General features: G+C 52.8%; 4 protein-coding genes across 4 annotated transcripts; 2 read left to right on the forward strand and 2 right to left on the reverse strand.

The window, feature by feature from the left end:
- Positions 1-2,117: 2,117 nt before the first annotated feature.
- On the forward strand, positions 2,118-3,869 carry CORC01_08401 (uncharacterized protein; the record flags this gene model as incomplete). Its single annotated transcript, XM_022620032.1, has 2 exons — positions 2,118-2,210; positions 2,301-3,869. The coding sequence occupies 2 exons, from the start codon at positions 2,118-2,120 to the stop codon at positions 3,867-3,869; spliced, it is 1,662 nt and encodes a 553-aa protein (XP_022473489.1).
- Positions 3,870-5,030: 1,161 nt separating this feature from the next.
- Positions 5,031-5,339, reverse strand: CORC01_08402 (uncharacterized protein; the record flags this gene model as incomplete). Its single annotated transcript, XM_022620033.1, has 1 exon — positions 5,031-5,339. The coding sequence occupies one exon, from the start codon at positions 5,337-5,339 to the stop codon at positions 5,031-5,033; it is 309 nt and encodes a 102-aa protein (XP_022473490.1).
- Positions 5,340-6,949: 1,610 nt separating this feature from the next.
- CORC01_08403 (pectin lyase) lies at positions 6,950-8,204 on the reverse strand (the record flags this gene model as incomplete). Its single annotated transcript, XM_022620034.1, has 3 exons — positions 6,950-7,317; positions 7,389-7,581; positions 7,641-8,204. The coding sequence occupies 3 exons, from the start codon at positions 8,202-8,204 to the stop codon at positions 6,950-6,952; spliced, it is 1,125 nt and encodes a 374-aa protein (XP_022473491.1).
- A 3,935-nt stretch (positions 8,205-12,139) lies between these two features.
- On the forward strand, positions 12,140-14,421 carry CORC01_08404 (rhamnogalacturonate lyase; the record flags this gene model as incomplete). Its single annotated transcript, XM_022620035.1, has 5 exons — positions 12,140-12,261; positions 12,536-12,756; positions 12,826-13,274; positions 13,332-13,460; positions 13,525-14,421. 5 exons carry the CDS (start codon positions 12,140-12,142, stop codon positions 14,419-14,421), a joined length of 1,818 nt encoding a protein of 605 aa, XP_022473492.1.
- Positions 14,422-14,540: the final 119 nt, after the last annotated feature.

Below are 14,540 nucleotides of genomic sequence, written 5' to 3' on the forward strand. Positions count from 1 at the left end.
TATCATCCACACCTAGGGAGTTGCCATGATGGTCTCACTCGAAGCTTCACGAGGTGCATTCCCCAATCCGTCGCATGGCCTCGGCCAGAATGACAAGGTTACAGCTGGCGGCGGCAGCACGGTGACATCGCACAGGGCCAGACACGGCCAAAAAAACCACCCAGTGCAGATCTCGCCAACCCCTCGCAGCATCAAATCGAGCTTTTGAACCGGACCGAAGAGTTCTCGTAGAGTTCTGTGAGCTCTCTAGAGATATCCCCGCACGGCCTCGATCCTGAGCTAGATTACTAGATGCTGGAAAGTGCATTCGCCGTCATTAATAAGCTCCTATTGAACATGAACCTTTCGCAGCGTGAGCAATCGGCGCCGCCACAGAGATGGAGAACACAGGGCGTGAAAGACGGACCGAAAGTCTACATGTAGATACTCTGTTGCTGATCGGTGCCGCTTCTGCGCAAGAGAAACTCGGACCTATTGGCATATCTGTCCTAAGAGATATTGGCCGAGTGGATTTTGGAGGTAGAGTACGCAAAGAAGAAGCTCCGAGGATGCAGGAAGCAGCCGTGTCAGGGATTACCTCGAAGAAAAGAGTGTGGATGGACGAGCAGATCCATGACCTGACCTGGAGATGGGCAGAAAATGCAAATGCCGTTGTCGTCGTCGTCGTCGTCACCATCGCCAGCAAGTCTCGTTGGCCGGCCGCGCCATCATCCGCTCAACCGCCCACCCGCCCACTCGCTCATGTCGCCCGTAGAGGGTTCTGGATGGCAATTTTCGATTGCGTGGCGAACCAACACGGCAACAAAGCTTGGGATAAAGCATGCCAGAATGCATGGCAGAACGCATGGCAGAAAAGCCAAGAAACAAGACGGTCCCACCAATCGGCGCGGTAATCAAGCCAGGTTCTTCCGGATCGGGAAAGTCCCGGACGGCGCTCCGTGCTGCCACGCTGCGTGATGTGGGAGATGTGGAAGATGTGGGAGAGGGAGCATGTGGTCGCGGGATTTGCAGCGTGTGGAGGGGTCACCGTCCGCTCGACCAACCTTTGATAAGAAATGCAGAGTGTGTGGAATCTCTCACCCCGCATTGACGAATTCGACGGCGACTGGTGCGGGAACTCGTTCGAGTTGGAGTAGTCGACGCGGGGTGTGTTAGTTTCTCTTCTTTTCCTCATACTCTCAATGCTCTGTCTCTCTCTCTCTCTCTCTCTCTCTTTCTTTCTTTCTTCGGAGTTTATCGTGAGATGACAGCCGGAACTGTTTCATTCTTCGTCCCAGAAACACCATACCAACTGGGGCGGAAACCATCCATAGCCATCCAATATGTCTACCCCGTTTCACTCAGATGGGATGACAGCTGAGGTGAAGCTGAAGAGGTGACAGGACACATCAATCACGAACCGTTCAAGGAAGCCGACTAGCTGGACAACCCCCCTCCCCCTCCATCGGCCTCTCCCGCCGAGAACCCCAAAAGAAACACCTATCCGCCCAATCGCGATCCCATCCGTTTAGCCTGCGACTTGCATCTGGCACACTTGCAGTGTACAATTGTCACTCGCTCATCTTTGCTTTTGCCTTTTTGAGCACATGCAGACATGGACAACCCAAAAGCCCACAAACCCACTCACACATACGCACACTCAAAGACAGACAGACAGACACACCCACACGTCCACACCATACCGGGAGCCAATGCGCCCGCGCCGACGAATCGTGTTAGCTTCTTCTTTGACGCGGAACCTACACCCGGGGGACGATGGGTGGGCCGAGGCTCGGGAGATGTTTCTCCAGGGTCTTTGCTGGGCTAGCATGTTCGCCGCGAGTCCAAATCTGTATCCTCCACTTGGCCCGCATGATGAGGATGGACCTTGCCAACCCAGCAGTTGGGTTGTCTCTGATATCTCGCTATGTAAGACGCCGGATCTGCTCTTGGGCAGTGGGTGGTTGCTCTCTGGCCAAGTTCATCCCCTTCCTTCACGTTGTCGGTCTGGATCCAGAATCCGCTCCCATGTCTTCGAGGCATGTAAGTCCTCATTGACCACCAAGCGTGGCCGATCGCAAGCATCAAGAACATCTCCGACCAAACCTTCGGCGACTCGCGCAGTTGTTCCATTCACGATGTCAAACTTTAGCAGCATCAGTCTCAACCTCACCCATCCTCACACATCGTCGTCGTCCACAACAATACCCGCGACGGTCCTCAAGGAAATCGTGAGTCCATGTTCCATCTTCACACATCCTCGTCATACTATTCCCCCTTACTATCCAAAAAAACAACACTTCCCTAACATCGAAATACAGCAAGATGCAAACGTCCCCCTCTTCATGATGGGCCTCCTCCTCCCTCACGCCCTCTGCACCCTCTTCACCTCCGCCCGCTTCGCCTCCCGCCTCTGGGTCACCTGCAAATGGTTCCTCGAGGACACACTCATCCTCATCGCCTGGGTCTTCTCGACGACCCTCTGCGTAGTCTACAGCATCACCGCAAACACCCCCTCGCTCCTCGGCGCCCCTTCATCCTCCTCCTCCTCCCTAGCCGACACCGACGCAAACCCGTACATCATGCGCACCTACCTCGGCCTAATATACTACCAAATAACCCTCGTCTTCACCAAACTCTCCATCCTAGCCCTCTACCTCCGCGTCTTCGCCTCCTCTTCCCCCCGACCCAGGGACCGCCTCATCGCCCGCGCAGCCGTCGCCTTCGTCCTTTTCTACACCTTCCCCTTACTCCTCATGAGCTTCCTCCAATGCAACCCCGTTCAAGGCCAGTTCTTCAGCCACCCGACGCAGGTGTGCTTCCGCTTCCCGGACCTCCTCATCGCCAGCGCAAGCCTGCACTCCGCCACAGACGCCTGGCTCGTCGCCATGGTCGTCCCCTTCATCGCCAGGCTCGACCTCCCGCGCCGCCAAAAGATCGCCCTCGCCTGTGTCATGAGCCTGGGCGTTCTTGTCATCGTCGCCAGTATGGTCCGTCTGCAGCTGAGCCTCCACCTGCACTACCGGCCCAACGACGACGACGCCGGGGTCCGCAACACCCTCGGCTTCTTCGTCATGACCGTTCTGGAATGCGACCTCGGGCTCATTTGTGCCAGCGCGCCGACCCTCCGGCCCCTTCTGGCGAGACTGTTCCCGTCCGTGGTGATGAACACCGCAAAGCGCAGATCGCTCGAGTCCGGCGCCGAGACGCAGAGCTTCGACCTCACGAGCCTGACGTACCACGGGTACCCCTGGACGGAACCCAGCACGCCCGCCGGCATCGCGGCGCGGAGCAGGAACGCCAGCATCTCGAGCCACCTCAACAAGCTCCGCATGCCGGTGCCGCCCCTCCCGGTTCTCACCCTGGCGCAGCTCGGGCCGCCGACGCTGGGTCTGGGAAGCTTAATCACCGGTGCGGCGCCGCGGAGACCGAAGCGGAGTTGGCCTGTTACGGAGGATGGGACACCAATCTTGTTTGAGACGTCGGAGAGGGAGAGGGGGGGATATGCTTCGCAGGCGTCTTCTGTTTATTCACAGGATATGACATGCGCTGGTGATGACGCGTGGCGCGAGGAAGAGTATGAGACAAAGGGCGGCGTGATACTCAAGACGATGAGGGTGAGCCTTCGCTCCGAGTATGTGACACAGAATGATTCCGAGGGAGGAGCAAGGGTGGCGCCGGCGAGCATCGACCGTTCGAGTCCGGTGTCTGGGCTCAGCGGTGATACCTGGCCCGTGACCGTAGACAGAAGCAGGGTAGGAATGACGGGACGAAATGCAGTCGAGGGAAGATTAGGCGGAGTTGTGAACGAGATACCCAGGGAAGAAGCAGTCGAGAGTGAGACGCCAGAAGTTCCCAAGCGAAGCCCCTTGAGGAACAGTGAAAGATAATAACGAATGCAATCATGTTTGACAATCCTGAAGAAACCATCCCTCCAGAAACTTTTTTAGATTTTGATAACAGGCCCATGCAGACACGAGAGAGCAAAGCGGCAAGGAAGCAAAAACATGGAGATGTGGAATGCGCGCTTGGCTAGGTCAATTTGCAGACCGTTTCTATCAATATCAACATATGATATCTCGTGTCTCGGCGGCAACCAATCCCGCCACAAGGTATTAGGTATGTATATATAGCAGGGCAGATTTGGCCAACATAGCGGGCACCCAACGGTACACAAAGCCGTCTCAGCATCGTCAATGAAGAAGACATTATTAAAACCGTTGATTTTCCATTCCCATCAGAAAATCAAAAAGGCACGTGGAGCATTGTGCGCAAAAGATTCCGAAACCGAGAATCGAACTCGGGGCTATGCCTAACCTCTCATGAATGAGAGGGCATCATGTTGGCCACTACACCATATCGGATGTGGATACTTTCGAGGTCGCTCCGTAGCGCTTAGGTAGGCGGGGCGGTGCTCATGGCATGTCAAAGGCAGCGAGATTTGAATTTCTCCAGGGTGAATGAAGTGAGGCTTGAATTAGAAACGTTGATAGTGCTTGTCTTACTCGGCCTATGGGGATCGTATGGCGGTTAGAGGTCTTGATTAGAACTAACTCTTACCGACTCAGATGCTTTAACCCCCCCAAAAAGTACAAAACTACAAGCACAGTGCCTGATTAGAGCGTCGGCTACTCGCCAGTAATTCTCAGTATACGTACGACCTAGAAAGGGCCCTTCCCAGCGGCTTAACTCTATTTATGCCATGTGGAATTACTATCGCAGGGTCAACAAGCCATCGGGTCGAGTCTAAACCTCCACATGTTAGCACTCCCGACTTCACAATTGTGAAGTTGTATCATTCTGAAAATACCTTGCCTCGAGGTACTTTTTGAATCTCCCAAAAGTCTTCCATTCGCAGTTATTTCTATGTATTTCTCTCTTCTTTTTGCTACAAACTTAGCTAACATTTGTTTCAAAGAACTCCTCTTTCTAATTTGTCACTTTTGAAAGCCTTTCGCAGCTTCTCCCTGATCCAGACCCGGAATGGCACACACATACACACACACACACACGATGACGCACTTGGCCTGCTACACCAATTCAGTAGCAAGTCAGTGCACATTGAGAGGGCCAGCAACTGCGGACGACACCATGAAGGTCGAGAAATGCAGCTCGTTCTGCTCAAAGTATAGCCATTCTGGTGTCGAGTACGGGAGAGAGATTGCTACTGCGACAACAACTCCCAGGCTCAAATCGTCGCAGTCAACCAGAGGGAGTGCGGCTTCGCCTGCTCCGGGAGCTCCTCCGAACACTGCGGCGCCGGAAACCGTATGGACATCCACAACAACTTTGGCTTCTCCAACCCGAAGCCCGCCGCGCTCGTTGACCATCTGGATCTGGGGATGCTTCGTCGACGACATGGCGACCTCGCGGAGTGTTGAGGTCAATTACCAACCGGCACTAACGGGAAACAGCGGCGGACCAGCTTGGTATGTTGTCGGATATGCGGGAATTGGTTTGCAATATCAGCAGTACGTGATGCGGACGCGTGTCCGGTGGCCCTTTGATAGCAAGGGACTAGCAAGCTTTGTTCGGTTTCTCGTTTTCCAAATGCAATTTGATGCCAGCCATGGTATGAGCTCAATAGGACAGCAGAGACTTTTACTGGCAACATGTTTTGAGAAGCATCGCACTGACCCATGGGTTATAGCTTAGATCAAGTCTTGGGGTTTGTCGCTCTATGACCAGTTTTATATCATCAGTTATGGCAATTGTACGAGAATCAAATCTCGTTCCGCGGGATTGTTGTTCTCGAAAACTCATTGTAGCTGGTACTAGCGTGGAGGGAACTACAAATGGTGTGGTTAACTCATTAAGCGCTTCCCCATTCGACTGAATAAATTAGCGGCCAGGGAAGCTGCTGCTGTGTTGGCAAAAGTGTCCCGGAATCTGGCAGATCATGCCATTGCGGAAAATCAAATCATGGCTGCAAAAGCTGTCAGTACGCGAGCCTATCGTCTGTCCGTATTCCAGCGGCATTTACAATGCTATAGGCAAAAGAAAAGATTTCGCTGGCTTCTCGACCGGTGTTCAGCCGACTATGAAACAATTGAGCCTGCGAGTATATTGCTAATGTCATCGTCTGTTTGGCGTTGTAGTCGCTCTGAGACTCTTCCCTGTTCTTGGTATTAATGCTCGTGCTTGACACATGTCCCTTAGCGCTAACTGGTTTTGAGCAGGGCCCGCCGTACAGTTGTCGCAGTAAGTTGACTAAACGAAAAACCAGACCGATCAACAGGCAGCGATTGCCTTCCAATGATATCTACTTTGAAGAAAGAAATTTTCGCTAATTTTGGAAGTTCACAACTCCAAGGCGTCGACACTTCTGCCCAGGGTAGTAATGTCAACTGTCAGTACATGTTGATCTCTTCCATGATTGAGACCAAAATTTCAATCCTGTCACGCGTCAATCAGGCTTGTTACGACCGGAGCTGAGATGAATGGCAAGTTTGGCATTGCTTACTGTCTTCAAGTCGAAACAAGAAGGGATGGGGAGAAAATTGCTTCTCCCTGCCGAGCAGTTCCATCTGCCCAGTTTAATCAAACTCGGTGGATTGACCACGCGGCAAATCGCCCCCAGGCAGAGAAGCGCACGTACCACTTGGGCATCGCTGCTCGCACACAGCGGGTATCCGTACTAGTAGGCACTCTGAGAGTTTTTACCAGGGTTGCTTATTTTCACATCGGAACCAAAAATTGAGTCAACTGACTCGTGAGCCTATAGCGCGTATATCACACTTACACGCAAAGACTTTGATGCAGTGGAAACACACCACGGGGGGCTGCAGAACGATATTTCCAAGAAATGCTTGCATTTGTACAGGATGTAAAGAAGATGAGGTATCTACAGAATTGAAAGCTGCCGCTTATCCCATTACCACTGGGGGTAAACTTGACCCGGGGCTTATGGTTCTTTTTTAAAAAAGAAAAGCGTAAAAACAAAGTCAAGTCCAAAAAAGTACGGAGTGACTTAAATCTTGCCGTAGCCAGCGCTGCTGCTGGAGACGGAAGAGGGGGCGACGGCGTCGGGGATATCGGCGCTGCCAAACTTGTTCAGAACGCTGGTGTCGGAGCCGGTGAAGGTACCAGAGCTGGTGAAGCTGTTGGCCTGGCAGGCACGGCCGAGCTTGGAGGAGCAGTCGTCGGCGTTGGCGGAGGTGATGGCGAGGGTGGCGCCGTTGTCACCGGCCTCGATGACGGTCTCGACGTTGTTGAAGACGTTGCCCTCGGCAAGGACATAGCCGCCAGAGGTGACCTCGAAGCCGTGGCCGGTGGACTCGGCCCAGTAGTTGTTCAAGGCGTGGACAAAGGAGTTTCCGTTGACCTTGGGGGCACGGCCTAGTGTGCTGTTAGCTGTCTGATGCCTTCATGCTGCCAGTGTTTCTTTCGGGTTTGTGGGTTTTACTTACCAGAGAAGTGGTGGATGTAGTTGTTCATGTAGGTGATAGTGTCGCTGGAGCCGGCGAAGTAGTTGACCCAGTAGTGGTAGCCGTCGCAGGTGGCGGAGTAGTCGCTCTGGCCGTCAAACTCGCTGTTAGAGACGGTCACCTTGCCGGAGGCGGCGGTGCCGAGGACGAGGTGCTGGCGGCCAATCTTGGAGGTCTGAGTTTTGAGATGTTAGTGGTGTTTTGACACCAGAAGATCTCAGATATGTTACTCACGGTGACGTGGTCGATCCAGACGTTGTCAGTGGTGTCGAGAGTGATGGCATCACCACCCCAGACGTACTTGGGGTTAATGTTCTCAATCTTGATGTTTTGGATAATGACGTTCTTGGCGCCGGCGATTCTCAGACCCTTGCCGACAATGACACCCTTGGAGCCGGATCCGATGATGGACTTGTTGGAGCCGACCTTGATGGGGTTGAGACCGGCCTTGCTATAGGTGACGGAGACGGACGGGGCGCTGGATTGGTAGTTGTCGCACCACGAGTCCTTGTTGATGGCGAGCTGGCAGGCGGAGGCGGTTCCCCAAGGGGCGCAGCCGGTCTCGGTAGCAGTGCCTTCGGAGTCCGTGAAGTCGAACGTCTTGGTCAGGACGATGACGCGAGCGGTCGAGTCGCCGAGGTACGAGACCAGCTCGTCGTTGGTGGTGGGGGTAACGGCCGTGGCAGAGCCGCCGCCGGTGACGCCGGAGGCGAAACCCTCGGGGGTGCCGGTGACGGAGACGGCAGCGGCGTGCTGGGCAAGGGCCGCAGCGGCCAGAAAGAAAGACTTGGCAAACATCTTGAAAAAAAAAACGTGTGGAAGAGGATGAACGAAGGAAAAGAATGAGTGATTGTGGGAAGGAAACAAGACGAGGGAACGGATGGACAACAAAGGTAACCTCGAGTTGATATACCATTGAAGCCTCAAATGGAAACTGGGTCCCTCGATGAGCCCATCCTCGCCATTGGATCAACGAATTCTCATGAATCCATCAACTTGCCATCAACAACTGATGACTTGGGCCATTCCATGGATTATTGACCACTGGCCGCGTAGTATGGCCCCCCTTTGGTGATGCGGGCGCCTAAACAACCATGGAATTGGATATATGACGGGGGCTTCCCGCTCCATACACAAGTCCAATGGCAGAACCAACGATTACTGAAAAGGGTAACGATGGCTGGTCATCCGAGGAGGCATCCCGGACGTCGAGGGTGTGGTCAGGGAGGTTCGTGGCACAGACCTAATCAATGTAAAGCTCCGATCGACGCAGGACGGAGTACGTCCTGTGTGACATTAATTCTGCCAGGTCCACCCCATCCTGCCACGCGGGTCCGTCCCGAAGCAAACGAGCCTAACAGAGACCACTAGCGATTCCAAGAAACCACAAAAAGTCCCATTAGCGTCCGGGTTTGGGATCCTTTGCCGCTCCGTAGCTCACTTCCGTGCTTCCCAAGGTCGGAACCCACGTTGGACTGGCGAAAACCCCCTGACATCCCGCAGCGCATACAATCCCCCCACCACCCGAATCAGAAATTCAAAATCAGTTCAGGGGTGGCTGTTAGACAATGTACGAGGCCGGATTCGCGAGGCTTTCTTATCCTCCATGCTGAGCAAAAGGAACCTCGGGGACACTAAAGCCACGACGAGATGGAGCCGCAGGAGCGCACAGCATTTGCCAACACGCATTGAGTCCCCCCTCCGCTGTCACCACCAGTCCCGAGGCTAAGGATCGTGGGGAGCTTATTTCATCTGAAACTACGCTGTATTCGGAACTCACCAGCACTGAACAGGGAGCGACCAGCAAACACAAGGTGACGTGAGATGAGAGAGGCACTCAGAGCCGAGGGGACTGGACCATACACGTACATGATGTGGGCACGAAAAAAGATTTGTGGCTCAAGTGTGATTTTTGGCGGGGCCGAAACAATGCAACCAAGAACCGCATTCTCTTTCCCCTGAGAAGTAGCAGTAGGGGAGGTGGAGGGCAGTGTAAAGTATTGATGGCGGCCAGACCCCAATGAAGCGGATTATTGCATCATTTGACGTTAGGCGAGCCTTCCTCGGTTCATTGTGACATGCACTGCAACGCTGATTTTAGTTTCCGCTGCTGAGCCAGGCTTCGTCTCGAATATCGAGTGTTCGAGAAGCCGCGACGCAAGTAATTTATTCAGCCAGGGGACGCGCAATACGTCGGTGAGGTACCGAGGCATCGAATAAACTTGGTCTCACTCTCCTGGTCTTCTCGGCCGCGCTGATTAGACTAGATGATGAAGCGGGCCGTTTCCGGTGGTTCCCGGCCGAGAGCTACTCGTCGAAGTAATTCCCCTGTTCGTCCAGTCTTCACATTGCCTCCACCTTGGCGAGGGTGCAAAAAAGACGTTACGTGAGGTCTCGAAGAGACAAATTAGTCAATATGGCAGAAAGTTGAAAGAGATTGATATGCGTCAGTCGAGATACGAAGACTGGAGTTCATCGCCTTCACCATCGCGTCTGGTCGGACAGGAAGGATGAGAAGTACTCTGGAGAGGTGCATGGATTTCATAAAATAGCCATGCATCCTGCTAATTCCTCGCAAATGAGCCAGGAGTGCTTTGTACCGATACGGTCGACGTTGTTTCATCAACACCTTTAAAGACATTTGCCAAGAACGCCAAGAACAACTTCAAAAACCGGCTGTAACCTGATAGTGAGCAAACATCAGACTAGATGTTGTGTTGATCAAACTCTATAACTCGACTAAACAACACATACATCTTCCTGACTTTACGGTGTTGACACCGACATTGATCTGCACGCGCTTGGATCGGGCGCTTCGATGTGTATGTTTTAAGGTTATCTCACAATGCTACGCCGGTAACCAGCCCTCTTCATTACGAGATTAACCGGGGGCCCGCGTTCCCATGTTCCGTAATAAACCATCTCCACTCTAAAGAGCGCACGTCTGGGGGAGTTGTCGAACTTCTGGCAACTCCAGAGTCAGTGATTATTTTTGAGTTCAAACTTTACTGCAGGCCCAAAGTCAATTCGAATGCCGCCAAGACCCCCCCCTTTTTGTTATGGTGGCCTATCCGTGTTGCTGGGGTACGATTAGGTGGGTTGATGATGCGGGAGCACATAGTAGTTCTGCACCAAGCTGGGGGAGGGCTCCAGCGCCCAGCTGCGGGCTCTACGGGCCCAGATCGCTGATCTTCATTTTACGGTAGTGGTTGACGGCAGATTTAAAGGCTTTGGTGGGTGACGCCAGAGCCACGCGATTGCTGAAGAAACATTGTTTTCCCCCTATTGAGATCCAATATGGAGGGGATAAGAGGACATAACTCCCCTTGGAAATGACAATCAGCTCAGCCATCGACGATGCCCACTAATTATCTCAATAGATGAATTGCTTTCTTTCTCAACTTCTGCTGAGTCAAAAAGTCAAGACGAGTCTTAACACGAGTTCGAGCCATGGCCACCAAAGACTTGACAGTAATCAGAAAGATGGGTTCCCTTTTTGCAGGCTTACCTCTTAGTGAGGTAGTTCATGATTTTCTCTGTAGTATCGGTGAACCAATTCAGGAGGCGCACGCGGTGACTTGTAGCGTTTGCGGCGTGGATTGTCTTCGAGTAATTCGCAGTCATCGATCAAGATTCATGTCCTTAAGAAGAGTGAGCATCTTATTGCTCTAGCGAGTCGACGGTAAACAAAATTAGCTACTTATCTCTCTAACATAGTAAGACCGTGCAATCTAGTAGAGTCTAGGTACGTATCGAAAGGTCGAAAACTTGAATTACATATTTTGTTATTGATTTGGTTGCCCTACTTATACGGTGAGTTTCTAATCTTTCAAAAGTAAAGCCGTACCTCGCCGTGTTCGAGTGGCTTGGATGTAGGTGCAGAGCAGACGTGTACCTTATGTTTACTTATTACTAAGTATGTATGCAGGCGAGGAGGAAAGTGCGGCCTTGGCTGAGGCAGCGGCTACAGTATAGGCTGGGCACGATTGAGTGGCTGCAGTCGTTTCAACAACTCTAGAAATGCGCCAGGATAAAATGTTGAAGTCTCTATTAGTCTTTCTTCCTTGAAAGTCACTTAGCGATTGTGAGAATTCGAAAATCGGCCACAAGACTCCGCTACTTTCCATTGACGAATTGGCGTTGTGCAACCCACCGCATGCGAGAAGAAGAAGGCGCACAGTATCGTGTAATGGCACTAGCATTTCTTTACTCGAATGAGCCAAAAAAAAAATTTATATATATGGAGGTATTACGAATTTGGAAATCTTTTAGATGCGAAGGTCAATTAGATGCTGACTTGCTCCCAAGTCTGAAAGTCAGCCTTCGGAGTTTAGGGTTTTGAGCAGTCAGCTTCACCCTACAGTCACCTCACCTCAGAGCGTCGCCAATTGTGCGTGCGTCACCGCCGCGCAATTTGTGTAAATTAGGTAGAGCAGCAAAGCATAAGTCGAAGGAATGCCTTGCAATCAACACCAGAAGAGACTCAGAGTTCTCACAGGTCAGAAACTTTATTTTGCATCTTCTTCTCATACTTGATCCTAATTGGCGGAAGAACCGTGAACCTTTCAGTCAAGTGGCTGGTGCATAACGGTCTCCGGAAGAAACGCCGAAAGAGTGGGAACGCCGATGGTGCAACATGTGCATCGATGGCGTTCATTGCAACGGTTTTCATGAGCGCCACCAACCACCGATAGTGCTCAGATGGTGTTATTGATTAAGACCGACAACTCGACATGGGCACCACGGAGATGCGGTCTTGTTTCGACAACGTTGAGTTTCCCAAGGGACTGAAAACACTGTGCTCACGCCGTCGTTTACTGTGCGAGTCTACAGTGCTAGTGTCTTATCACGAATTGTCAGGTTTCGATGCGTCAATCAGTGTTTCTCTCCACTAAGGACCCCATTGACAATACAACTCCCGTATGACGCTGTCGGCTCCTGCCGAGAAGAGAAAGCTTCAATTGACCGTCATATATCAGAGTTTAACCCGCAGAAAATAAGATCAAAGCTATGTAAGTACATATTCGAGATACAGTCTGGAGACCTTCAGTCCAGTCTGCTCGTCCCATCTTGTCGCCAGCTTGAGGAACCTTCCCACAGACAATTTCTGAGGCTTCGTCCGCTGTCAGACCCATGCACTTCTCAAGACTCTCTGCGTTGGCTTTGGCCGCCAGATTGGCCAGCGCCGGGAAAGGCCCCTTTCTCGAGCAGATTAATGACTCGACCTGGGTCATTGGAAATGATCACTGGAACCTAACCCAGGGTTCGCTGTATGCAACAAAGCTTTTCTGGGAGGGTGTCCCGGGCGCCGATCTTGTGGGTTCGGCCGTCGGCCACTATGTCGGCTACGGTAAGACGACCATCTCATCGCAACTTTACTTGATGAACCCGTGCTGACTGACATATTGCAAACATGAAGACGGGGAGAACAATCTTCAATTTACAAACGCCACCATCGCGTCCCGCGGTACCGACTACATCGACGTCAGCTTCTCTGCCGCTGCCGGCGACTTCCACTGGGTAATCTTTGACGACTTGACCGGCGCGTATCAGTACTTTGTCAACCGGGCCCTCCCCGACATTAGCATTCTCCGTACTCTATGGAGGCTAGCGCCCGACGTCTTCACCAACGGTCGCACGCACCTCAAGAACGAGCCCCTGCCTGACTTCTCGCTGTACGCCACCGCAACCAACGTCCAGGATGAGACTTGGCAGCTAGCCAATGGATCCTTCATCACAAAGTACGACTGGTCCAACGCCGTCAGGGATCGTGATTTCTACGGCGTCTATGGCTCAAAGGCCGGCTCTTGGTACATCCATCCGACGACGGAGTACTACAACAGCGACCACCTTAGCCAAACTTTGACGGTAAGCGATTCGAAGACTCCTGCAATCTTGTGGGCAAATTTCTGACCTGATGCCAAGATCCACCGAGAATCCAAGACTGGAGACGCCGTTCAGCTCAATGTTGTTCAAGACACTTCTCACTACCGCGTGGGCGAGAAAGTGCCTCAACCAGCAGGCAAGGTCTGGGGACCTTGGCTGTGGTATCTTGTAAGAAGACCTCGGGTCATGCGATAGTCAACCCCTCAAATTCCGCTAACAAATTCCCCCAAAGAACAACGGAGATGTAGCGGACGCCGCGCAAAAGCACACGGAGGAGGTCAAACATGTCCCTTACACTTGGTTCAAGGACGCCGCTTACCACTCTCGCGGCGGAGTCCAGGGGACACTAGTCCTCTCCGACGGCCGCCCTGCTTCTGGCGCCGCCGTCTTCCTCGGCGACACCGACACGACCATCCGTCCCTCCGTCCAAGGCAAGAACTACTACTACACGACATACACCAACGACAAGGGCCGCTTCTCCTTTGACAGCGTCCGAAGCGGCGCGTACGCCGTCTACGCGACCTCCAACGGCGGGAAGCTGGCCGACGTGTACACCAACTTCACTGCGCCACTGAACATCACAAAGAACAAGACGCTGAACCTCGGCGAGCTCTCATGGACCGTCCCCAAAAGCAAGCGGATCTTCCAGGTGGGCGAGTTCGACAAAAAGGCCAACGGCTTCAAGAACGGCGGCGTGCCCTACCAGCACGGCGTGGCCGCCCAGAGCCCCTCGAACCTAACCTTCACCGTCGGCGAGTCCCGGGACGAGGACTGGTACTTTGCGCAGTCCGCCATCGGGAAGTGGACCATCAAATTCGACGTGCCCCAGGCGGACCTCGCCGCCAACAGGACTGCGTTGCTGAGCGTGTCGCTGGCTGGGTACTCGCAGAGCGCGGCGCTAGATATTGATGTCAATGGGCAAGTTTATGGCTCCCTGAGCAAGAACACGTTGACGAGCGATCCCGCCTTGTACCGGTCGGGCAAGATCAGCGGCGAGTGGCGCTTCTTCCAGTACAAGATCGATACCGACGTTCTAAAGGCTGGGCAGAATACTGTGGGATTCACGGTTACGCGTTATACACAGTGGAGAGGCTTCCTGTGGGACAGCATCATCTTGGAATGGATTTAGAGCACGAAGGTATCTGGATGGTCAGGAGACGTATCACGCGTAGCCATAGCAGTTTAGGAAACTACTGAAATAACTTGATGAGACTGTGACTACTGGAAATGCTACTTCTCTACCACCAC

The sequence above is a fragment of the Colletotrichum orchidophilum genome (genome assembly GCF_001831195.1).
Source record: "Colletotrichum orchidophilum strain IMI 309357 chromosome Unknown Scaffold_71.1, whole genome shotgun sequence".
Classification (NCBI taxonomy): domain Eukaryota; kingdom Fungi; phylum Ascomycota; class Sordariomycetes; order Glomerellales; family Glomerellaceae; genus Colletotrichum; species Colletotrichum orchidophilum.